This window comes from Siphateles boraxobius, unplaced genomic scaffold, assembly GCF_051911475.1.
Source record: "Siphateles boraxobius isolate OS27281-9 unplaced genomic scaffold, OSU_SipBor_1 1, whole genome shotgun sequence".
Classification (NCBI taxonomy): domain Eukaryota; kingdom Metazoa; phylum Chordata; class Actinopteri; order Cypriniformes; family Leuciscidae; genus Siphateles; species Siphateles boraxobius.
Window position 1 is genome coordinate 19,433,568 of NW_027508699.1, and position 25,917 is coordinate 19,459,484.

At 38.5% G+C, this 25,917-nt stretch overlaps 1 protein-coding gene across 12 annotated transcripts in view; it reads right to left on the minus strand.

Moving 5' to 3' along the window:
- Nucleotides 1-5,031: 5,031 nt before the first annotated feature.
- slc12a7a (solute carrier family 12 member 7a) overlaps nt 5,032-25,917 on the minus strand; it is a 29,042-nt gene continuing 8,156 nt past the window's right edge. The window contains exons 1-25 of one of the 12 annotated variants that reach the window (XR_013203422.1): nt 24,362-24,808; nt 23,173-23,258; nt 22,874-23,005; nt 22,586-22,732; nt 20,637-20,691; nt 20,418-20,548; nt 19,575-19,804; nt 17,664-17,878; nt 17,283-17,453; nt 15,794-15,892; nt 15,632-15,689; nt 15,287-15,461; nt 14,969-15,087; nt 12,611-12,709; nt 12,250-12,369; nt 12,044-12,148; nt 11,785-11,953; nt 10,774-10,969; nt 10,279-10,448; nt 10,053-10,184; nt 9,773-9,880; nt 9,443-9,550; nt 7,315-7,501; nt 6,108-6,241; nt 5,032-5,909 (exon numbers count right to left, since the gene is read on the minus strand). Coding sequence is in view for 6 of the 12 variants with exons in the window: in XM_077227091.1 (XP_077083206.1) it covers nt 5,818-5,909; nt 6,108-6,241; nt 7,203-7,217; nt 7,332-7,501; nt 9,443-9,550; nt 9,773-9,880; nt 10,053-10,184; nt 10,279-10,448; nt 10,774-10,969; nt 11,785-12,148; nt 12,250-12,369; nt 12,611-12,709; nt 14,969-15,087; nt 15,287-15,461; nt 15,632-15,689; nt 15,794-15,892; nt 17,283-17,453; nt 17,664-17,878; nt 19,575-19,804; nt 20,418-20,548; nt 20,637-20,691; nt 22,586-22,732; nt 22,874-23,005; nt 23,173-23,258; nt 24,362-24,398 (3,363 nt within the window). In the remaining 6 variants the exon portion in view is untranslated. Of the gene's footprint in view, nt 5,956-6,038; nt 6,242-7,202; nt 7,218-7,314; nt 7,502-9,442; nt 9,551-9,772; nt 9,881-10,052; nt 10,185-10,278; nt 10,449-10,773; nt 10,970-11,784; nt 12,149-12,249; nt 12,370-12,610; nt 12,710-14,968; nt 15,088-15,286; nt 15,462-15,631; nt 15,690-15,793; nt 15,893-17,282; nt 17,454-17,663; nt 17,879-19,574; nt 19,805-20,417; nt 20,549-20,636; nt 20,692-22,585; nt 22,733-22,873; nt 23,006-23,172; nt 23,259-24,361; nt 24,809-25,917 lie in introns of those variants that run through there. The other 11 variants (XM_077227097.1, XM_077227091.1, XR_013203417.1 and 8 more) reach the window with 11 other exon arrangements.

Genomic DNA, 25,917 nt, shown 5'->3' on the forward strand with positions numbered 1-25,917 from the left:
CCGGTTCGCCGCTTCAGGGCACCGAAATGATTGTTCAATCAAATCCAGAGAGCAGTCTCGAGAGACTGGTTCCCTTATCGGAATTTCTGGCAGCGTGGAAACTTCTGCCAAATATTTCTCTATGGGTCCTGCACATAATATAAAAGGGTTACAGAATTCAGTTCAGTTCTCGTCCGCCCAGATTTCAAGGGCTCACATAAGGCTCTGGTTATGGAGCAAGAAGTACTGACACTTCTTCGAAAAGGAGCAATAGAAAGGGTTTCTCCTTCCAGCAGAGAGTCAGGGTTTTACAGCCGTTACTTCATTGTTCCAAAGAAGGATGGAGGGTTGCGTCCTATTCTAGATCTGCGCCAGTTAAACAGCAGAGTTCAGAAACTCAAGTTCAGAATGCTTACACACAAACAGATTGTATCACAGATTCAGTCCGAGGACTGGTTTGTCACAATAGACTTGAAGGACGCGTACTTCCATGTATCTATCCATCCTCATCACAGGAGGTTCCTGAGGTTCGCTTCCGGGGGCGAAGCATACCAATATCGGGTTCTTCCATTTGGGCTAGGTTTATCTCCCCGCACTTTTACAAAATGCGTGGATGCAGCTCTGGCTCCGTTGAGACTCCAGGGCATCCGCGTATTAAATTACATCGACGATTGGTTGATTTTAGCTCAATCAGAGCAGGTGGCAGTTCAGCATCGAGATGCTGTTCTGTCCCACATAAAGAGTTTGGGGTTGCGGCTCAACACCAAAAAGAGTGTGCTCCTTCCTGCTCAGAGGACAACTTTTCTAGGTGTAATTTGGGATTCGACCACAATGCAGGCACGCCTGTCTCCTGCTCGTATTTCTGCGATTCTCACAGCCGCAAAGAATGTGAAACTAGGCCAGTCACTCACTGTGAAACAGTTTCAGAGACTGTTGGGTCTCATGGCAGCTGCGTCCAACGTTATTACTTTTGGCCTTCTGTACATGAGACCCCTGCAGTGGTGGCTCAGGACCAAGGGGTTTTCTCCGAGGGGAAATCCGTTCCGCAAGATCAAGGTCAAGCGGCTATGCCTTCGTGCCTTGGTCATGTGGAAGAAACCTTGGTTCCACGCCCAGGGCCCAGTGTTGGGGGCTCCTTGTCGACGCGTCACGCCTTCGACGGATGCTTCCCTCACGGGATGTGGGGCAGTCATGAGTGGCCGCTCGGCGCAAGGTCTTTGGCAGGACCATCAATGTTCCTGGCACATAAATCGTTTGGAGTTGATGGCGGTATTTCGAGCACTCAAATATTTCCTGCCAGACCTGAGAGGCCATCATGTGTTGGTCCGCACAGACAACACTTCGGTGGTCTCCTATATCAACCATCAGGGGGGTCTGAGGTCGCGTCATCTTTGCAAATTGGCCCACCAGATCCTCCTATGGGCCCAGGGGAAGTTATTGTCGCTCAAGGCGGTATATATTCCAGGGCGTCAAAATGTGGGAGCAGATATTCTGTCGAGACAGGGGCTGAGGCCCGGGGAGTGGAGACTTCACTCCGAAGTGGTGGAGCTCCTGTGGGAAGAGTTCGGTCGTGCTCAGGTAGACCTTTTCGCATCATCAGATTCAACCTATTGTCCCATGTGGTTCTCTCTAACGCACCCAGCTCCTCTCGGTCTGGATGGGATGGTGCAGGTGTGGCCGAGGCTGCACCTGTATGCCTTTCCCCCGATATCTATGCTTCCGGGGGTTCTGGAGAGGGTTCGCCGAGAAGGGGCTCGTCTGCTACTAGTAGCCCCTTATTGGCCGACCCGAGTTTGGTTCTCGGACTTGGTGTCTCTGCTGGACGGCTCCCCCTTGGATATCCCACTCAGGGTGGACCTCCTGTCCCAGGCCGGGGGCACGATATTTCACCCTCGGCCGTAGTTTTGGAAACTGTGGGCCTGGCCTCTGAGGGGGCCAGGCTCAGGGAAACCGGTCTTTCGACCAATGTTGTAGAGACCATTCTTCAATCCAGGGCTCCTTCCACGAGAAGGCTGTATGCGCTAAAATGGAAACTTTTCACCACGTGGTGTGTTGAACGTCAGTTAGATCCTGTTAACTGCCCTGTTGGTTCAGTTCTTGATTTTCTGCAAGACCGTTTCTCGGCCAGGCTATCTCCTTCCACCCTAAAGATTTACGTGGCGGCTATATCTGCCTACCACACCCCTCTGGGGGGTACTTCTATCGGGAGAAACCCTTTAATTACTCGCTTTCTCCGTGGTACATTGAGGTTGAGACCTGCACTGCACTCTAGAGCAGCGGCTTGGGACTTGGCCATTGTACTCGAGGGTCTGGCTTTAGCATCCTTCGAGCCCATCGAGGAGGTTTCAGAAACATTCCTTACTCTAAAGACTATATTTCTCCTTGCTATCTCATCAAGAGAATTGGTGATTTAGATGCTCTGTCGGTTGCTCCTTCATGTCTGGAATTTGCACCTGGTATGGTGAAGGCATTTCTCTACCCCAGGCCGGGTTATATTCCTAAGGTCCCACTGAATGTTGGGGGCCCAATAGTGCTGCAGGCCTTTTATCCTCCATCCTTTAATACCCCTGACCAGGAACAGCTTAACATGTTATGTCCAGTCCGGGCTTTAGATGCCAATGTTCACAGAGCTGCCCTGTGGCGTAAATCTGAGCAACTATTTGTTTGTTTTGGGTCACTCAAGAGAGGATGCCTTGCATCTAAGCAGGTTATGAGTAAATGGATAGTCGAGGCCATTTCATTGGCTTATGAAGCGGCCGGACAGCCTTCACCTATGGCTGTGTGGGCCCATTCTACTCAGGGTATTGTGGCCTCTATGGCCTTTATTTCAGGAGTTTCCCTTCTTGACGTGTGTAATGCGGCAGGATGGTCCTCTCCGCATACATTTGTCAGGTTTTATGACCTTGACCTCTCCACTCCTGGGGCGAGGTTGCTTGCTTCTTAGTGTGCGCAGGACTTCACACAGAACGGGCATTTGTCACTATGGCGTAGCGGGTATGGGTTTCCCACCGCGTCTCAAACGCAGCTCGAGTTCCCTTGAAAGGGAACGTCTCAGGTTACCTATGTAACCCTGGTTCCCTGATAGGGAACGAGACGCTGCGTTTGCCTGCCATACTTCCTGCATGCCCTGATCAACTTGCTTCAGGTTTTTCAGAAGCTATCGCGGTCTGATTTCAGGGTTGCTTTATAGTTTCCTGGTCTATGACGTCACCTATGTCGTAGCGGGCTTCCATTGGACTGATTTTACACGTGCTTCACGGCGTAATCACGCAGAGCGTTCCCACCGCGTCTCAAATGCAGTTCGAGTTCCCTATCAGGGAACCAGGGTTACATACGTAACCTGAGACGTTTTTCAACTATAGTAGGGAAGTATGCGATTTCAGATGCAGCCATGGCCTTTACAGCTTGGGCGATTAGCGCAAAAAATATTTAAAATCAGAAAAGCCAAGGATTTCATGAGGCATTGAAATCTTTTTATCTCATAAGACAGAATTTTTGATTTCTTATGAGGTGTTTGTTGTAATAGAAAAATTATGTGAAAAATTATAATGGACTAAGGCAAAACCAACAAACAAAAATAAAACCTTGAGAATATGGGACAATGGGACACAGTGATGGCTATGGCATCAGTTGTGAAACACTCTTTAGCTCTATTTAGATCTTTTATTTTTAAGACTATTCCACCTACATTTTACCCTGCATGAAAGAGACGGATTGTTATTATGTTCTGACTTTGTGGACTAGGAAGAAAAAGACATTCATGCCACAGCTAGTGTGTTGACCCTGGTCAAATCTTTAGGATCTTCAGTGTGACATTAACTGGACACCCATACAATACCTTTGCTCATTCTCAAGAAGATCAAAGAAACAAGGGGAAAGGCACAGAAAATGGGCTAAGATTCTCCTTTCTTTGTTTGTTTCTTGTTTCTTTCTTTCTTTGTTTCTTTCTCTCTTTCTTTCTTTCTTTCTTAATTTCTTAAAAAAATTACTTTCAGTTCAGCATTGATATGGACTTATAATTATATAATTTAACACATGAATTATGATGCAGAATATTAATATTATATGATATAGAAAAAAACTATGTGGCATGATCATTACATAATTTTGAATGTTCAATGTGAAAAGCTAGAGAGGCTTTGGCACAAGGAACCATCATAAAACACTTGTTTCCTTCAGCGATGTGAACAGAAAAACCCATTTTGTTGAGCGCACATGGTATGTGGAAAATGACTGAAAAAGTGGATGCAGAATCCTGGATGAATGTTTTTATTCTTTACAAAATAACAATTAATGGAACGAAAGTTGCGAAAATTAATTTTATTAATTGAGTAACCTTATCACCATTTAACTTAATTATATGGAAATTTTGAACCTTTTGCATGTTCTTTCTGAATACCAGACGAATTAAGTAGAAAGCTCTGTTGGTAAAGTTCATGTTAAAGATATAACTACCCCTACATGAAGGCACAATGAGATACGGATAACTTGGGATACAGTGTCTTTTTGTACGGGGGTGCACTAGAACAATCACTATGACTGCAAGCTGTTGAAATTTGTCATTTCAAACCACATGGCAAGAAAACCTGCCAACGGAATTAACTGAAAATAGAGCCTCGTGTGAAACAAGCAGCATATCAAGCAAGAAGTTACTGTTTTACAGGGTAAAGGGATTAGTTATTCCCTAAAAGTATATTCTTCCATGGTCAGTATTCTTTGGTAAGTGTAGACAATATTTTGTGGTTACAATAAATTTTTGATAATCTTTGTCCAGGACTGCACCCAACTAAATATTAAAACTTATCAAGCATTTCAGTCCTGTCTGGTCAATACTGACAGCTAAGGTGTCACTATCAAAACAGTGCATCACAATGGGAGTATTTAATGGTTTGTGTTCATCCCCCTCTACTGGAGTGGAGTGTGTGCATTGTACATCAGGCCTGTCTTCAAGAGTTGATTGTAAGGTCCATGTTTGTTAATAATAATAATAATAATAATAATAATAATAAAAAAAAATTCCCGAAATTATTTCAAAACACATAGCCTACATTATTTTATTTTTTTTATTTACACTTTTTCCAACAAGGAGTGTAATCATTTAAGAGAGTATGAACTCTGAATTTACCTTTATGACAGACACTTGTGAAAGCCTTTTTAATATAAAATATGTAAAAAACATTCATATAAATTATACATATTTGTTTTGAGAAAAATATTGCCAGAGTCATGAAAAGAATAGCAAACATTTTAGGGGAAAAAAGTTAAAACTATGAAATATTCAATACTGACAGATTTAAGGTTTGGCTGATGATAAAATCAGTTGATATATACAAAAAAAACAAAAAAAAAACACTGATATCAAAACGTCACAAAATCGAATGAATCAAACTAACATCACGCATTACATAAAGCTCAGCAGAAGAATGCGATGAGATGAAAAACTACATATTTAACACATAAATTACAAATACACTTTAATGATTCAAAAACTGTCCGTTACAGTTAAATATCTCAGCTATAAGACAGCTGATACCACTCTCTTCAAGTCTTATTGGATAAATCTAGGTCCTTGGCCTGTCTCTATTTAAATGATTAATATGGACCACATCCAAGTGTGGATGTTCACAGTCCACACCTGGTATTAAAATGCGTTTTCGTCGATCTGATCACAATTGGACAACGCTAAATGAGAAGGAAATGAGAAGAATCCTCAAATGTGCTGTGCTGGCCTTCAGCTGGAGTGGGATTTCCTATCTTGAGCCCATTTGTACAGTATCTGTGCAGCTCTGGACAGCTTCTCCTGACAGAAATGCTCTCCTCGTATGTTCCTGCATGATGCTATGAGTAAATGGTGATAACCTCCCTTCCGCCACCTCGGACCAGCAGCACGCGCTCCAATCCCTCTGTGAGGACCTCTAGGAATTCCATGTCTTAACTCAGAGTGAAGGAAAAATGTGGAGAACTGCAACTGCTCTGCTGTATATGAAGGTGACATTTAAAGAATAACTCTCAGTCTGAAAGAAAATGACAGACTATGTTATCATGATTCTTTCCATTACCCTTCAGCTATAAAACAGCCCCTTTAAGTAGATGTGCCACTGTCTGCATTTCAGCTGATGAAAGGATACAGTTCTCATCCCCGCCCTGGTTTTTGGGTGGTCCTGGCATGTTCAGCAGCACCAGTTGGGCTTCTTGAGATTTGTTAACTACAACCTCATTCAGTTTCACAGCAGTATGCATTCTTCTCACATTAGTCTGATCCCTGTGAAAAATTCAGTCATTCACATTTAGCATCAAAACTTAGTTTTATTCTTTGATTAATTGAAAGTTAAAAAGAACAGCATTTATATACGATATATATATATATATATATATATATATATATATATATATATATATATATATATATATTTGCAACATTATAAAAGTGTTGTTACTTTTTATCAATGAAATTCATTGTTGAATAAAAGTATTAATTTCTTAAAAATAGTAATAATATTAATCATACTGACCCTAAACTTTAGAATTTAGTGTATGTTTGTAGTTAGTATTGTATGTCTGAAGAATTCATTTGTAAAGTTACTTTAGCAGAGATTCATACTTGTTTGTAAATGATATCAGTGAGCCTATTTTGTTTTGAAATATGATAGGGATCCAGTGCTAGGAATTATTGATAACCTCATTGATAGAGATGTGAATAAGTATTACACTTCAGAATTCTCAAAGGCAAGTTTTTGCAAAGGAATATATGAAACAACCATCTACTCCTAAATGAGTAAAATGTAAAATGAATGTGCAATCCATCTACATGTTAATATTAAACATGAATTAATAACCAAAAACATCTCAACAGCAAAAAATAAAAATGGGTTATTCTTATCATTAATACAATGAAATGGACTTAGCACTAAACATATTGAATACCATAATAATAGCTGACTAATTGTAGATGTTATTTCTAGTAAGCACAAAGGTAGTGTTGATACACATGCAGACAGAAACATCTCTGTCACAATATTTCCATGCTGACACATGCCGTGACAATGACTCACACTGACTAAAGCAGGCCACACACAGAGACACACACACCAACTCATGCTGCATGTTTAGTGTGACACACATGCAACACATCCTGTTTACATCTACTACTGTAACACAGACCAGACAATTAATGCAGACCCTTAAGGACATCAACCACATGCATAAGAGTCAAAGTAACTTACAGATTCTCCCACTCTCTGGAAGGACAAAACAAAATATCTTGGTGTGAAAAAAACTAAACCATATAATTATGAAACATGATAAAACCGTTCAGATAAACTGCAAAAATTTTACTTGATCTATGAACTCACGGTTTCATATTGAAGATGTCCCGCACAGTCATGTTTGCCTCCCGAAGGCGGTTGCGCTCGCTAAGCAGCTTCTCTTTGGTCCAGGTCATATGGACCCGGTCGGACATGAGCGTGGGCTTGTCGTTCTGAACGGCATGTGACTTAGTGTTCCTGTCATGAATCAGCTGAGGCTGAAAGACCAAGACACACACTGCTTACAACAATAAACTGCATTAACATTAGGTGAAAATGCTGCTGGAAAGCAGGTTGACAGGACCTAGATAGACAATCTTTGTAAAAGACAGTGCTGAAAAGATCAGCTTGGGCCAATGTGAATTTCCATGGTGGTCCAGGCTGGTTGCAGACCAAGGTGGTTGAAAAAGTAAGTTTTGCTCAATAAGCAATCAGTATTTAAAACCAGTTGTGCTGATCTTTTCAGCGGGGGAATGAGTGTTGCAGGAAGGTTGCGATACCCACAAACACAAGTTATGGATTAGTAACCAGACTGAGAGTCACTGACAGTCAAGACCAAACATTCTACAGTACATAATATACAAGTAAATAAATGTATACACCTCTAATCAAAAGTTTTGGGGTCACTACGATCTATTTGAAAGAAATTAATACTTTTATTTGACAATGATGCATTAAATTGATCAGAAATGACAGTAAAAACATTGAAAAGTCGTTCAAAATAAATTAAATTAAATTAAAAATTAAAATTAAATTAAAATTAAATAAATTAAATGAAAATGAATGAAAAGTCTTTCAAATAAATGCTGTTATTTTGAACTTACTATTAATCAAAGAATTAAAAAAAGTGCACAGTTTCCACAGAAATATTAAGCAGCACAAAAGTAACAAAAATAAATGTTTCTTGAGCAGCAAATCAGCATATTTGAAGACTGGAGTACTGGCTGCTGATATCACAGGGATAAATCACATTTTAAAATATGTTAAAATAGAAAACAGTTATTTTAAATTGTAATTATATTTTACAATAATCTGTCATGATCAGGACTCTCAGCTGATCCACGTCTACCTTTATGAATATGACACCTATCACTGTATATATAAGCTCCTTCAGTATTATCAGCAGCTATCGTGTTTCTCAGGAGCTAATTACCCTCATCCCTCCCCAGCTCCTTCGTCAGTCAGGATTTGGCATTCTGATTCCCCTTGCATCAGAATAAATTCTCAAATTATGCTGTAAATCTTGAATTAATGATATCTGCATACATTCATGTTGGTTCTGTTGTGTTTAACCTAATTTGCTGCTCTCCCTACTCTCCCAACGGAGCCATACCGCCAATCCAAACTGTATGCTAATTGTCAATCTTATTTGAGGAAAGTGGTCCTGACAGAATTACTGTTTTACTGTATTTTTTATCAAATAATTGCAGCTCTGTTAAGCATAAGAGACTTCTTTCAAAACTTCAAAAATCGAACAGACCCCAAACATTTGAATGGTAGTGTAGTTTGATTAAAACAGTCTTATAACAAAGCAGTGTAATTAGTGGAGCTGCACGTTTTCACTCAAAATTCAGAAGACTAGAGACTCTCTTAACTCATGCTCTATAATGACATGCAGACATGCTGTAAACAAATAAAATCTTGACATTTTCTGGGCCACAGTCATTTTCATTGCCCTGCTTTGCTTATTGCTAAATAATAAGGAATTTTCAAATATATGAGGTGAAAACCAAAGCAGAATAATAGTTGCAAAAGGCAACTCTTGGTGAAAGCTGTGGCTCTGTCATGTCTCACGATGTGAATGGATTACCACTTTTCAACTGGGGCTGGTGCCAGAGCCATTGCCCAATCTGGAACAGAGCTGCGCTTTTGCACACAAAAAAACCCTGATGTACAAATCCTAGTCTCTCGAACAAGAGAACCTGTGATGTCAGTAGGCAGAAATTCCACAGCTCCCAAATCGGTGGAAACACAAGTAATTTCTGAGCAAGTACTAACCCTAGTTGAGCACCGGCTCCAGCTCAGGCACAAGCCCCAGTAGAAAAGAGTTGGTTTGGATGGAGCAGTTCAGCGGAGTTATACAGGATGGTTATCTAATGGTAGTATCCTTGACAGAGAGTGAAATTATGTTATCGGTAAGAGGTAAACCCCTGAGCTACCTCGTCCAGAATTACAGTTGGCACGTGTAACTTTTTCTTGTGAGATGTTTTCTGGCCGCAGGGCTTCCTCCTGATGGAATTCCGGGATTCATCTGAGATGCTTTGAATCTGGCAGTCGCCACAGAGCAAACAATCCAAAATTGTTAAGTTGGAGAAAGAGGCTTAATGTAAAACAGAGCTCTAACTTGCAAGTAATGCCTTAAAACTGCATCTAAAACTTATGACTCTGTGTGAAGTGTATTGACTGCGACCATACTGATTAATGCCCCGCATAGTCCCATAATAACCCGACAACAATGCCAAAAGAACAGATTTCTCAAGAAATATTACCTCTCTCTCCCGCTCTGTCTTAGAAAGCTGCATCTGCTTCAGCATCTGAGAGCGTTGTTCCATCACAAGGGTCTTCTCATAGGTGAAGGCCGAGATATCGCCTGCATGCTACAGAGATAATGACATAGTGGCCAGTGAAGTCACACCAAAAAGTGCAATTCCAGTATCTTGCAAACATTCCATCATTATAATATAATATAATATAATGTAATATAATATAATGTAATATAATAATTAAAACTTTATTAAAACATGATAATGGGTCAAAATTGTATCCCACCATTTCCACAACTTCCACCTTCGCTTCAAGACGCAGGTGGTACAAGAACGTCTGCAGGTCTTTCTTCATCTGGATGCTGTTGTCATCCATCTGAGCCACTGTGAAGATTCTCATCTTACACTTTCTCCAAACCTACATAATTTCAGGGCAGGGAAAAGCACTGTGTGAAATCTATAGTTGAATAAAAGAGCAGCGCTGCTGTATCAGACATTCTGTCGTCTTCTACCTTGTGCTGGCGGAGCAGGAACGGAAGAAGCATGAGTAGACCACCATCATGGACAATCCACCAGACATCAATGGTACCCTCAGCTAACCGGTCCTGGTTTATGGGAAATGTATCAATGTTTTTCGCCACTAACAGGGCCTGGTTGGCAGCTGTTGTCTCTCTGATGGTTTCTTTGGGGGGGGATATAAAATAATTTTTTACTATTTTGTCAAACTGATTGATATTTCATGCAGTGTTTTCACACCATTATGAACAACATAATATTTCACCAACTGATCTGGAATTATTTGAGTTACTCCTCTTTTTGAGTTACTCCAGCTTTTTTTCTCGGTACTTTGAGACCTAAAGCCTTCAACAGTTAATAATAAAGCTCATAATAAAGCTCAGGTACCGTCTCAACTCTTATAATCATCATCAATAATCCCTGACTTCATTGCCTTAAGCTGATTATCTGACTTTCTAGCAGTTTAGAATCAGAAAATGTCAAGTGTGCACCAATGAAGTTCTTCCAGGAGAGGGAGCTCTCCGACTGTTTCCAGTTGGCGGGCCAGGCCACCAGCACAGCATTGTGTTTCATGCCACCCAAGCCTGCGGACTGGATCAGGTGAGAGAAACCATCCCGCTGGTTAGAGGACACCACCACATGACAGAAACCCTTAGTTTTCTCTTTTGCCATGGCTGCTTTGATATTCTGTGAAGTATACAAACAAAAACATGGATATATGTTAATAAAAATCAATGTATAATAAATTTGAATACAAAATTACAAGCATGGAATCTGACTGAGTGCATATGCTGTCAGAAAGGCATATGCATAAGCATATGTCTTGTTTAATTACTACTAATCTCCAGAACTTTGTTTAACATAAAGACATTAAAAATAGATTCAAAATGACTGGAAGGTCAGCATTCTAAAGGGGAATTAGTTTTTGTGACTGTCATGCAATGTCACCATAAGCCATAAACTTATTACAAGGACTTTCACTCTTGTGCAATCTGCAGTGGGATAGGTTAGGCGAAGTGTCTTGCTCAAGGGCACAATGTTCATGGCTTGCTTCTTGCAGAGTTTGAGACAGCAACCTTCTGGTAACCAGCACTGAGTATCAAAATGTTTCATAAACTGTGTTAGTCTTTGATGTGATGATGTATAGCCCTACATTGGATTTGACTTGACAACATATAATAATGTCAGCATTTTTTAATGGACACATGTAGTTATCTAGCCCTGACATGCAAGGTGACCTTTTTTCTGCTCTGTGAAAAAAATCCCAAATGATTATTATTTGTATTTGTCTTATGGTTGTAAGCCCTAAAGGGCCAGATACTATGAAGAAAATTAGAAGATTGTAAGAATTCTTTTATTTTCCCCCATTTGCTGACAATGGTGGTACAGAAATGACACTTAACTGGATGACAGAATCATCTCTGTATTTGACAATCATCACTGTATTTGACAACTATCAAGTTGTCAAATGCAGAGGTTTGGCTTTAAGCTCATGCCTTCACCTGTTCAGAGAGCTTAGCATCTGCCCCACGAGCCATGTAGGTGCCCTCCAGCACTGAGCAGACGATGGTCAGGCCTTTCCCAGCCTTCAGCTGTGAGGTAAAGGAAAGCAAACGTGGATGTTTTACCCCCAGATCAGAGTCCAACTTTAGGAGCACCAGGAGCTGAGGTCTGGAAGATGAGTTATATGATATTTGCCTTAGATTTTTTTCAAGTATGATGATGTTTAAATAGCACTGAAAATGCGCTGGGAATGCTTGCCTCCAGTTCTTTGTGTGAGGTGGCGCCTCCTCCAGCTTTATTAAGGCATAACGAGCTGCATTAAGGGATAATCCTCGAATCCCATCTCCCCATTCCTTCTCTGCCCTGAGGGGTGTTGGGGAAATGACATAGGGAGGAATCATCTCTTGAGTTAATATAGAACATTTAACCTAAAAAAACAGTGAATCTGATGGACACTTGCTTACCCTCTGTATTCAATGTATTTGTAGATGCATCCAGCAAGCAGTATGACAAACAAAGCATAGAACCAAGATGAGACAAACATGAGGGAGAAACTCAGGCTCATTCCAAGGAAAGAGAGGGACCTGCAGACATCCAATGGTGCATTTAATGGTAGTTAATACAAGTAAACATTAAGTCTGACTGCTCCATTCTACCTCAATTCACATGTAAATGGAACTAATGACCATTACACTACACCTATTTGGTTAATGAAAAACCCATGCCCATGTAACAGCATGACATTGTTAGCATGTAGGAAAACAGAATGTGCACTTCTAACAAGCCTGTTCATTGTTCCTTTGGAAATCATTAAGTGTGACTTGCCAGTGGTAGAACTTGAATCTTGGCCTCCAATTTGGGGTGCGTAGAAGTGTTTGGACAGCACAGGCCAGGTTTACAAAGAGGTAACACATCAAGAAAAACCTATAAAGTAGAAATTGAAACCAAGTTTATTATATAGAATAATATAAAACTAAAACCATAAAAAAATTGAATTAAAATAAATATTAGCTGAAATAAAATAAAACAAAAAACACGTATTTTATTTTAACTATGTAGACATTAAAAAATAACAAGGTGAACAAAAATTCAACTATTAATTAAAACTATAACACGATACCAAAACACGAAATTCACAAACTGAGTTGCAAAACTGCATATAATGGCCACATTTAGAGTGCAGGCACAATTACTGTACAGAATTTCAGACACACATTTTTATAATTATAAAATATATTAAATGATACATTTTAAAATAAAATTCACTTAAAAGTAATAGTGTTTCATCAAAACATAATTTTGACACAAATCTCTATTTGCCAAAAAGCTAAAATGATATTTGTGTAATTGCTCAACGCTAAGGATTTTTTTTCTTCTGTCCTAGTCGGGCCAGTGGTTACAATTTTTAATTGCCCTGCCAAAAATGTACTACCCCTACCACAAAAATATATATATATAAAGTAATAATCAAATTACGACCAACAGCACAAATAATTACAATAGAACAAAGATACAAATAAAATAAACAGTGCTTTTAAGGTTTTTCAGGTAGGTCTAACAATAGTTTTAAGGAAGATAAATTGAATAATCAAATGTAAAATAACACTGCAGTCTTCACTGAATAAATTAAATACAGAATAATCCTGTTATATACTGTAAAATACTGTTACACATGCGTTTTACTTCTCAACTGTTTATGTTCACTTAAAGGGTTAGTTCACCCAAAAATGAAAATGATGTCATTAATGACTCACCCTCATGTCGCTCCAAGCCCGTAAGACCTCCGTTCATCTTCAGAACACAGTTTAAGATATTTTTAGCTTTCTGTCCCTCCATTGAAAATGTATGAATGGTATACTGTCCTTGTCCAGAAAGGAAATAAAGACATCATCAAAGTAGTCCATGTGACATCAGTGGGTTAGTTAGAATGTTTTGAAGCATCGGAAATACATTTTGGTACAAAAATAACAAAAACTACGACTTTATTCAGCATTGTATTGTCTTCCGGTTCTGTTGGGGATCCGCGTTCACGAGTCCGTAGTGACGCTGATGACGTAAGACGCTGCTGACGTGTATCTGGTGCGTCCGTGTATTCGGGTTCAAATAAATATGGCTGGGCAAAAAAATGCAAGTCTTCCTCTGTGTGGAAATCCTTAGACATGTTTGTGAAGATTGTTTTGTTTCCAGCGTGCGTCTCCCTCAGACTGTAAACGAAGCTCGGGCGCACCAGATAACATGTCAGCAGCGTCTTACGTCAGCAGCGTCACTGAATGCGGATCCCCAACAGAACCGAAAGACAATACAATGCTGAATAAAGTCGTAGTTTTGTTATTTTTGGACCAAAATGTATTTCCGATGCTTCAAAACATTCTAACTAACCCACTGATGTCACATGGATTACTTTGATGATGTCTTTATTTCCTTTCTGGACAAGGACAGTATACCGTTCATACATTTTCAACGGAGGGACAGAAAGCTCTCGGACTAAATCTAAAATATCTTAAACTTTGTTCTGAAGATGAACGGAGGTCTTACGGGCTTGGAGCAACATGAGGGTGAGTCATTAATGACATCATTTTCATTTTTGGGTGAACTAACCCTTTAAGACATAACATAACTTAAGACAATGTTACGAGGATACTCGCCAATACGGACATGTTGACATATTTTTGTGTGAATATGTCCATTCAAGTGCACAAAGACATAAAAGAGAACTCAAATCAGTATTCACGTGCTGAGTGGCGGCTTTCTGGGCATGAGCTTCGGATGTGTGTTTTTGCGCACAAAACTTCTGTGCACCGCCATAGCAAGTACCGAATTGAGTTCTTTTTCGTGTCCTTCTTGCACTTGAATATTTAAATTGGCTTACAAGACTTAAAAACACATAAACTTTCGTGACGATGCAGCACTGGCCCGATCGTGACAGTTGACGGAACTGTGTCTTTTACACTGGCCCCGGGCTATCGGGCAGTCCTTATTGTCGAGCCCTACACATAACTATAGCCTTTTTTTACATTTTTTTTTACACTTTAAATTTTCTAGCCAAAATCAGTACAAATTAAAAATAATAATAATTATAACACCCCCCGTCCCCCCCCGCCCCCCCACACACACTCACACAGATTACACCTGGCCCGTGTTATATCACAAAGTAAAAGATGAAAGCAAGGGGAACACACTCACATTGACAGGATGGGAGCAACATAATCTAGGGAACCGATGAGGATCCCAATCTCACAGATGGCTGCAGTTAGGAGTAAGGCCCAGGTTGGCTCACCGTTAGCTTTACTATGACCAAACACCTGCCAGTGACACATAGGTCATGTAAGTTACATCACAGGATTATGGTCAAGAAGACTATTCTCTCAACTGTGTTGCACACTTTCTCTTCATCTTTGTAAACATTTTTTGTGAGCAAAACAAACACCGGTGCCTCAAGACACATAAAGGTGCGTTCAACTAATACAACTTCACAAAAGGAAAGCCAGGGCATGTTGTTACCTGTAAGAATGGAATGATGCCATCTCGAGCTATAGCCTGAAGGATCCTGGGAGCACCAGTGAGGCTCTGTAGGCCCGCCCCACAACATGAGAAAAATGAGCCAATCACAATCACCCATGAAGAAGGCCAAGCTAGTGTTGAAACAACTAGAGTGTTCTTTACTGAGTCTCCATACCTATTACGAAAGCAAGCATGCAATAAAAATGAAAAAACACGAAGAATGTATTACATGCGAAAACTTGGGACTGCAGGTCTTATCTGAATGGATTTATAAAGCATTTTTGTAACCCACTGTTATTACATATTGTTTATTATCTATTATTATTATTACCAAACAGCACTTACTTGTCTCGCAACACCACACCTTCAATACATGCTCCAAATAACACTACACAGGAAATGTCTGTTTAGCATAATTAAGGGGTTAATCTTGTTAAATAGTAAATGATAAAAATGTTTATAAAATGGATTGTTTAAAATTTACATTTTTTTGCAGCAAAAAGATACAGATTAAGGAGGTGGTTACAATAGCCAGAATGGTGCCAGTGGGAATGGACCTCTGAGGGTCTCTAAGATCTCCAGACCTGTTTGATCCAGCCATGATTCCTGTGAAAATCAGAGAAAAACATTTGATATGTTTCATAATACTTTTAAAACATATTTTCCACAATCACACGTAGTGAAACAATTAATTTAACCACATTTTTTCAGTAGGGTTTTTAAACCACATGATTAATTTTTTCCATTACACGAGAGTAGATGTTAAAACTTCATGCTGATTTGTACTCGGCTTTCGCCAAGATAAGCACCAGCTAAGACGTAGCTTTACAGTAATCTATACTTCTCCATCCATTTACGCTTATTTCCATATGGTGATGTGAATCTCCTTCTGTCTGGTGTTAATAGCTGCAGTGTATTTTACCTGTCAGCACACACAACGGCTGCAACCACAGTGCGGTCAGACATTTTTTCAGTAGGGTTTTTAAACCACATAGTATTTTAAGTAGCGAAGCTATTTGACTTATTTTAGGTAGCCAGGTAGTGTTGACAGAATCTTATACGTCACATTTATTCCTTGACAATACTTCAACAATTCCTGCCAGAGATTCCCAACTAATGAATCACTTCCTTTCAAAGGATCAGACAAGGAATCTTGAAATGAGTTTGCAATTCAGTCTGAAACTTTATAGATCACTCATATACTGAATCATTTGGAATGGTTTCTAACTCTGTGAAAAGTTCCACTTTTGAAACAAAAAGAGTGCTCAATGAATTGGATATTTCCCCAGAATCCTTTGAAACCAAAACTACAGATGCATCCTATCGTTTGTAAGCAGTGAAGATCTTTGTTATGTTTAATATCAGAGGTACAGTATAAAAGGGTGCCTAGAGAACAAATCATCCTCTTTTTTGTCTTCAGGGACTGCTTTGTTAGAAGTATTTTAAGCGAAATGGCATGTGACAAGTGTTTCAAGAAGTGTGTGGAAGGTTTTTGACACCTGATGACACACACGACTTGTGCATTGTTTGTTTGGGAGAGGAGCACGCACACTCAGTCCTCGTGGGGGCTGTTTGTGTGCATTGTGAACGTTTCCCTTTGAGAAAACTCTGCTTTCATTTGTCCCTCTTCTCGAGGGAAGAGCGTTCCCCAGTATCGTCTTCGAAAAGCAGTGTCTCGTTCGCTTTCTCAGGTTCCATTACAAATGGAACCAAGGTTACATTTGTAACCAGAGACATTTTGGGACATGAAGATTACACATTTAAGACATTTCTACCTACACAAAAACATGTATTAGATAAAAATAACCCCAAAATTAAAGTTCATCATTCAAATACATATTACTTTCTTTTTTTCATGTGTAGCAAAATTATTTTGAGTCACATTTGCCTTTTTACAGAAGAAAGTCATAAAGGTTTGGAATGACATGGTAAAGGTGAGTAAATAAAATACATTTACGTTTTCTATTTCTTTTTTCTTTTCTTTTTTTAACTATACCTGTAACTGAGGGGAAGTAGATTCCAACCAGAAGGGTGAAGAATGTGGCAATGTCATTCAAGACATAAGGCGTTGAAATGCTCTTGTCCATGATATCTGAAGCCCCTATTGAGTTCAGTTCCTTCTTCTCCACTATCGACATGTATTGTCCATAGTGTCCCCACATGTTCTCTAGGAAGGAGAAACAGTAATACTTAGCAAATAACACTTGATTACCACTGACTTACCTAATTGAAGTCTTATGTTTGAGAAAATGCATTATCTGATAAAACAAATCAGCTGACTTTGCTTAATTGTGTTATCATTAAATGGGGTGGTGTATTTTGTTTGAGTAAAATAAGATGTGTATAATTTGCTGTGAATTTGTATTTGAGAATTCACCTGATATGGCCTTGCTGAGCAAGCCAGGAACAGCCTGAATCTCTGTCAAATTGTTAAGGGTGAAGTACTCATCACATGTTGCATTTCCTAAGTCACCTTTGCAAAAAAGAGTCCACAGTTTGGTAGGGCTGGTTACATTGTTGATGACCTCCGTCTTTAGACACTTGTCAAAAGTGTCATGATTTTTCAAGATGCGGTTGCCTAGTAGACAGATTCTGTTGATACACCAGAGAGCATAGGATAATTAACTGTGTAATTAAATATGCCCCATAACATCTCATATAGGTTATCTTAACATTTTAAACACCTTTATCATATTTCAATCAAATACTAAGACATAGGCATTTCTAGTTGTTAGAATCGAATATGATTTGACAAATTCCTCAAGTTCCTCAAGGAAAACCATAAAGGCCTGTCATGACTTCCAGTCAAGCCTCAGGGCCGTCACGAGAATACGAGGTAGCCTAGTTTTGTTTTTACACCACTGAGGCTCCTGTGAGAGAGAGCGCGCATAAACGGCGAGAACTGCTCTGATTGGCTGTTTTGTGATTGATTGCGTTTCGTCGCTCTCAGTGTAGATGGACAAATTACTTGTAAACTTATCGCGTAGGCCTATTTGCGTCACTTTTGGTTAGGACACAGCGTATCAATTTTGCTTTCAACTGCGCAGCTTTTTTTTTAATGTAAATATACGCTAGACAAACGTACATTTTGACTGTTGACTCAATGCTACTCAGCGTCTGGTACATCAAACAAGTGTAACTTTTGAAAACGCCTCTTGAGACTCCATTCTTCTTTACCATTCAGCTGCGCTGTCGCTGCGGGCATGCGTCTCGGGTTTTTAAAGGAAGAATGTTCTTTGTGTAAACAACACCAAAGACTGAAATCCTACTATCAACAACTAATGTGCCCTTCAAGTGGGAGTCGGAAATATCGAAATTGAGCGTTCCAAGATCATTAATGGCTACAACAGGTATAGTAGGCCTACAGACTCTCTGTTGGTACAAATTGCTGCACATTCATTTAATTCTGAATTTTGCACACATACGTTGACAGGCATTTGTTTGTGCATAATAAAGCATATCTGCAACATTTATCAAGTTCACGGATAATTGTGTGCATTTATTAATCATTATGATACTAAAATCATAATAAAGTAGGCTATACTATGTACAAAAATTCAGATGAGCCCAGAATATGAACCATGTGTTTAATTACACATTAAGCATTTTCCTCCCATAGAAAACCATTTTAAGAACGCTTAATGTGGCTTAATGCAGATTAGAAGAATGTCCCCTTATTATGTCGAAATAATGACTTAATATGTCGAAATTACGAGATATTATATCGAAATAACGAGATATTATGTTGAAATAACAACTTAATATCTCGAAATAACAAGATATGTTTTATTTTTTTATTTTTCACCATGCGGTTCAGGGCTTCGATAGAATACAGCCTGAATATAATCGCTTCCAGAAATTATTTTTGGGGGTGCTTTGGTCTTTCTTGGGGGGGCTGAAGCACCTGCTAGCCCCTCCCTAGCGCCGCCCATGGCGTTTGTCGATTTGAAACAACGGAAACACTAATCGATATTGATAATATCATCATCTCTTTCTATTTAGCGACTGTGTGCACAGCAAGTCTGTAGCAAATGTTCTTCTTTCACTGTTTGCTTATTGTGATTACATAAATTATAGAAATTTATATTTTTATAATTTTTAATTCAGATGTACGGTAGTTATTTGGGTTTATTGTTCAATATAAAAAAATGTTTCTATTTCTATGTAGTTTGGTTTCTATTTCATATTTCTCGCTTGAATGTGAGACATAATGTGTACTTGAAGACAACATAATGTTTTCCACCATTGTGTTTAAATCTCCATGTAAAAAAAGCACCGCATTACTCACTGAAAATTGGGAGGCTTGATTGCGCTTTGGATGACGCCTGCGTAAATGGCCATAATTGACAGCACCACACAGGACAGGAAGATCAAGGCCAGTTTGTTGACGTATTTCACTCCAACAAACACTACCAAGGTCATGATAGCTAAACAGCATGTGCCATAAATACGCATGTTATTTTGCATCCAATGTAACTCCTGCACGTTAAACACATTGGCAGTGGGCATGATGTATGTCTGTAGCAGGGTATAAAAGGAAAGAGAGAAAAGTTTTTTAGTTAATCTGATTTTTGAGGTTATGTGACTAGGGCAATGAAAGGGTAAATTGATCAAATCTGCTGACTCGAGTTAGCTCAGTGCTGACACAAACTCTTTTGCAGTGCCAAATGAGCACTGTATTTGCTTACAAGATTTTTTTTTTACAACTTTATTTAACCAGGAGAGAACCTCACTGAGGTTAAAATCTACTTTACAGGAGTGTCCTGGCCTAGATAGGCGGCTCAATTATACAAATACACATATAACAATAAAACAATACAACACAAAATAAGATACCATTAAAAGTACAATCTTAGAAACATTTGCAAATCACTAAATCTTTTTCTAGTGCATGCATAAGTGTTTTAAAATTGCTGAAAGACACCAAATGATTTAGCCTCAATTTCATTTGGAGAGAGTTCCATTCTGAAGGTGCAGCATAGTGAAAACCTAGATTAGTTCTAGCTGGAGGTACATGGAGATTGTAATATGACTGTGAACCCAATGCATAGTTACCAACTGCTTTTTGTTGAATCATACAACAGAGATAAGGTGGTAATTTGTTAGTTTTGGTGCATAAGTTTTGACTCACCAAAAAAATTTCCATGGTTCCTAATATGTACATAGAACCTGCAAATGTGGTGCCCAGGTAGAAACACAGACCCACTGCTCCTCCAAACTCTGGGCCTAATGCTCTGGAGATCATGTAGTATGAGCCACCAGCTAAAGTGGGAAGAGAATCAAGTTGGGTTGAAACAAATATGGAGTAAATAATAATAATATATACAAGAGTGACATATTGAAATCATACCAGGCACTACACCATTAGTTGCAATGGCACTCATTGAAATTGCAGTCAGCATGGTCTATGGATGAAGAAAAGACTGATGTAAAACAAAACATATATATGCTTGCTTGCTTGCAGGGTAATTATATGTATTAGTTTAGTTTTTATTTCTATTTTACTCACAAATTAAAAAAAAAAATGTGTTAGGTTTCACTATCATTGTCAGTTTAAGGTTAGTTTTCAGGGCTTTCTAGTTTCAGTTTTTGTTTGAGTATTTTAGGGCTAATTTTAGGTTAATAAAAGTAAATTTTTCAGCAGGGTCTAATGTTATTGCTATCCAATGTAACTTTTCACTCTAGTGGTTAAAAAACAAAACTTCATCTTGCAGAAGAACATTGTTATATTATTACATTATTATAGTTTTATCAAAGTTTGTTTGGATAAAGGCATGAGTAAATATGCTTATTTTTACACTCACATTAATAACATTTTGTTCATTTTTATAAAAAACGTTTCATAGTATAGTATAGCTTTAATGCAGACGAGTTGCAATTATTTAATTACGTTTTTTTAATTAAGTCTTAATTATTAATTAAATTTTATAGGATACCAGGCATATACAAAAACTCAAAATGAAATTAATTTGTGATCATTTATATTTTATACAATTAGCTTTAGTTTATCAGTCATTTTAGTCTCCAATTTTGAAAACCCAAGACCAGGCTTTGAGCAGGCCAGTAAAATTCTTCCACACACCGACCCTGTTAGCCATATCAATCTAGATCTGGATTTGAGTCATGCTGAAACTGTTACCACAATGTTTGAAGCACATAGTTTTGTATAATGTGTGTGTTCTATAGATTCAAGATTTGTCTTGTCAAGATTTTGCCATGTCACGTTTTTCCTTTTGTGTGTGAGACAAAATGGCATTAAAGCAATGATTGAAGAAATGACTTCATGTGTCTTTTCACACAGGTACTCCTTTTTTCAAAGCCAAAAACATTCGGACGTCGGAGTCCCTTCGGACACAGCACAGTACATGATAATGCCCTGTCCGTGCGCGCACACACACAGGCACACACACACACACACACACAGGCACACACACACACACACACACACACACACACACACACACACACACACACACACACACACACACACACACACACACACAATTTCCATACCACAACAAACCTAGCCTGATATATGTAAAAAGTTCTTAAGCAATTATTGAAGTTAACAATCATAAATAAATTAAGAAACAAGCTAATAATTACACAGAAAATTACAAGTAATAGGACAAATAAACACAATAGAACAAAGAGACAAATGAAAGAGGAGTGCTTTAAGTTTTTCAGATGGATCTAGCTTACTATAAAAATACTACAGTTTTATTAGGCTGCTGTCACATTAAGATCAAAAGCATAGATCGAATTTTTCACATCAGTTTTCCTTCCCAAATGTTTACGTTCACTTATGACATAACCAACTGTTTTAATTTGAAGACTCGCCAAGACGGGCATTTTGACACATAAGAATGTGTGTATTTGACTGTTCAAGCGCAATAAGCCAGGGAAATCAGATTGTACATTGTCTGAGAGGCAGCTTTCTGTGCGCACGATTTGTGTGTGAGTACCGAATTACGTTCTCTTGCGCAGTTTATTTGTGCTTTTAATAACTTAAGCATGTTCTGCTCATTTATTTTCTCATTCATTACTTTTTTAATCTAACTTGCCAGTAACTTTAAGCAGTCTTGCGCTGCATAAATAGATTTACATACAGCCATCAATTAACACTTTTCGCAAGGTTGTATAGCCCTACTCCTCCACGCCTCCACTGACATGCCATCGGCTCGCGCCCCCCTGGGAAGGTCCACCCCACACTTTGAACTTTGAAAACCCCTGCTCTAGGTAAATCAGGTTAGTGAGTCCAAAAAAAGATCTTTTAAATTGTCAATGGGAAAAACTCACGCAAGAACAGCACATAAAGATGACAGCAAGGGCCTCCATGATTCCTGCAGTACCCACTATCCACGTTAGCCGCAGGAACAGAATCACACCCAGAATGTTCTGCATGCAGGGCAGGAACACTCCTATAAATGTACCCATCTGAGGGCCCTTCAAACAGATTCACACAAGAAAAAAATGTAAACTATGTAGGGCAAACTGAAATTCCAGCTAAATGTCTGTTAAAGCTGGATTCAATGTGTGTTTGAGTCTCCTATAATCATCTCAGTGTAAGACTGGTTGGAGACTCACCTTCACGGTGACTCTCTGAATCCCTTCCTCACTCTCAGCCTCCTCATGCTCGATGACCCCCTGGGTTATGTTGGTGTAGTTGGCAAGTTTGTTGAGGAGGGATGACACCATCGGAGTGCTGTCCATCTCGTCCTGTGAGTAAAGACATGGAGGAGCTAAATAGTTTAATACATACAGCAGTGTGTTGTAACTTAGTGACAAAATATAAATTAATCTCATAAATTGAAGCATTTAATATAATCTGAATATAAAGTGCTCCAACAGTGATATAGGTGTATGGGTTTCAAGCAGATTGTTACCTCATAGAGAGCCATATTCTTGCCGTAGATGCTGTCATCATGATCTGTACTGATTAAGGAGCTGGTTTCCCTGAGGGTATCCTCACCTGGCAAATTACAGGAAACATAATATTTTAGTTTAGACAGAGGTTTATTTTCAGCGTAAAGGCTAGAATATGCTATAACACTAGCATTATCGCTGAAGAGATTTTAAAACATTAGGCAGAATGCACTTGCTGACTTAGTAAATGGTTACTGTGAAAAACTGGCGATCATATGAGGATCACACTACCAGACTAAAAACAACAAACTCACTTAAACACATTCCTCACTTCTAGACGCATGACAGATGAAAACAATAAGTGTTCTAAAATCAGCAAAAAAAAATATCAGACATGTTTCTGAAGCTTAAAAAACCCAACTCTGTCCCCAACTATGTGATTTTCTCTGAAATCTGTCAACTCCAACTGCCCAAAAACTTGCTCTGACTTTCAGCAACTAAATTCGACTTACTCCTTTAGACTGCAAATCTGGGCATAAATCTGGGCAAAAGACATAAAATGTAGGCCCACCAGTACAAAAAAAAAAAAATAATAAAACTGAAAGTGTTTACTGTATTTGACAAGACATGTTTATTCTTGTCTTGGAAAAAACATTACAAAACCAGCATACTTTCACATAACTCTTGATCTGTTTTTAGTCAAGAAATAAAATTAAAACCTTTAATTTACTAGATGCTGCTGAAACGAAATAGGGTCAATCTTTGAAATAACTATAAATAATAATGGCATTAAATAAGTGTTTGATGCCACTGACATACATTATACTGTTTATTATGCCGCCATGATTGTTTGCATTCACCAAGTCTATATGTGAGACACAAGCATGACATATTTTTCAACTAAAAGACATGAGAGAAGGTAAAATACAAACAGATCATCAAGATTATTTTTGTGCATCCATGTTTAACAACTGTATGATCATGCAGAAATAATTTAATATTTTGAATCAGTTAATATCTAAACCTAAACCCTCACAACCTCTGCCTGAAGGTAAGAAACTAATGTTTCTGTAAAAATGAAGTTGATTGAAACGTTTTTCCACTAAATAAAATTCCAAACGCCCAACAAAATACTAATGCAAAGTTGATTTAAAATTTTAAGCTTACTCGTGCCATTTTAGTGATCTTATCAATGAGATTTAAACTCACCTATCGTCTCTGCATTCATCTCTGATTCAGACTCCATGCTGAGAGGCTTGAATGTGTCTGATGGACTAGTGATTTGTCTGATGGACTAGTGAGAACCTTTTTACCTAGTCTCTAGTTTGATTAAAACAGTATACACTATGCCTCTGCAAAATGCTGTACAGTCTCCTCTGATCCAAAGCTGGCTTTTAAACAACACTACATTTGAATTTCGATGTACTGCTTGACGGACGTTGGTCTGTCTGAGTGGGATCAGTCTGTGTCTGTGTTCCAGCAGTTGTCCAAGTCTTGTACATCTCGTATCTGATTGTCTCACACTCTCTCTCTTCTTTTATTTTTTTTTGGTTCTAGTACATGCTGTATGGTGACAAGCCTCTCCCTGCCCTCCAGTTTGTTTTGTCCTTTCTGAAGTTTAATAGTAACATCAGACTGACTGGTGGCACTGAGTGCAAGTATTATAACTATAAGCTTAACCTTAACAAATGCGAACCCCACCCCACCACTTAATGACACAATAAGCTCAACCCCAACTTAGTCTGCTGTGACGTATAGTTGTTATTGGAGAAATTACTTGTGAGCAACTCGAGTAGGGGAGGGTTAATTTCAGTTAAAAACCAGTTAGTAGGCTGAATTAGAATGTGTGCAGAAAGAAACCAAGTCACTTTTGATCAATTTAATGCATCCTTGCTGAATTAAATCATAAATTTCTTTAAAAATAATCTTACTGACCCCATCCTAAGACAAAAACACTAGTTTTACTCAAGGCCCAAACTGAGCAAAAATAAGCAATTTGGTGCTAATGTTATTTTTATTGTCAAAGGTAAGATGAAATTCTGATTGCTTGTAATGTAAGATGTAATGTAAGTAAGTTGGCACTATTTTTGGAATACAATGCAGTACAATGATCATTTTTGCAATACAATAATGATTGAGAAATGTACAAATAAACGTTCCTCAAAAGCCTTATAGTCATATTTTTGATACATATATTTTAACATGATGTATATAAAAAATAATGTATGGACAGTCAAATAAACCTTGCTTCAAAAGTTGCTTCAGCCAAGTATATTTTCATCTTGAAATTGTAATAACAATATAAGAATAGCAAGTTATAGTTATTTTTACTTTCAAAATAGTTAAGGATTTCACAGTAAAAAGATGACTGTCACACGATGGCTGGTATAAAGAAGCACATGATGTAGGAAATATTATTACAACTGTCTTTAATAACGCACTTAAGAGGCACTTAAGACAGGAGAATCAGCTAACACAATAAAACTAAGGAGAACTCAGAGGGAGCTTATATACAAATTGGGTAATCAAAAACAGAACCGGTGCGATGTACTAATTAAACTAGGGGACTAACTAGTGAACTAATGACCGAGAACATCGGCAAACAGGACCAGAAACAGAACATACATGCTACAATGACCTGAAGATGAAAATTTTTACTATGGTGTTAAAAGGCCTTTTACATGTTCAAAACATATGAACTGTCAATCGGAGGGTAGAAAGCATGTAGAAGATTGTGTACAACAGGTTTTTCAGCAATTTCCATG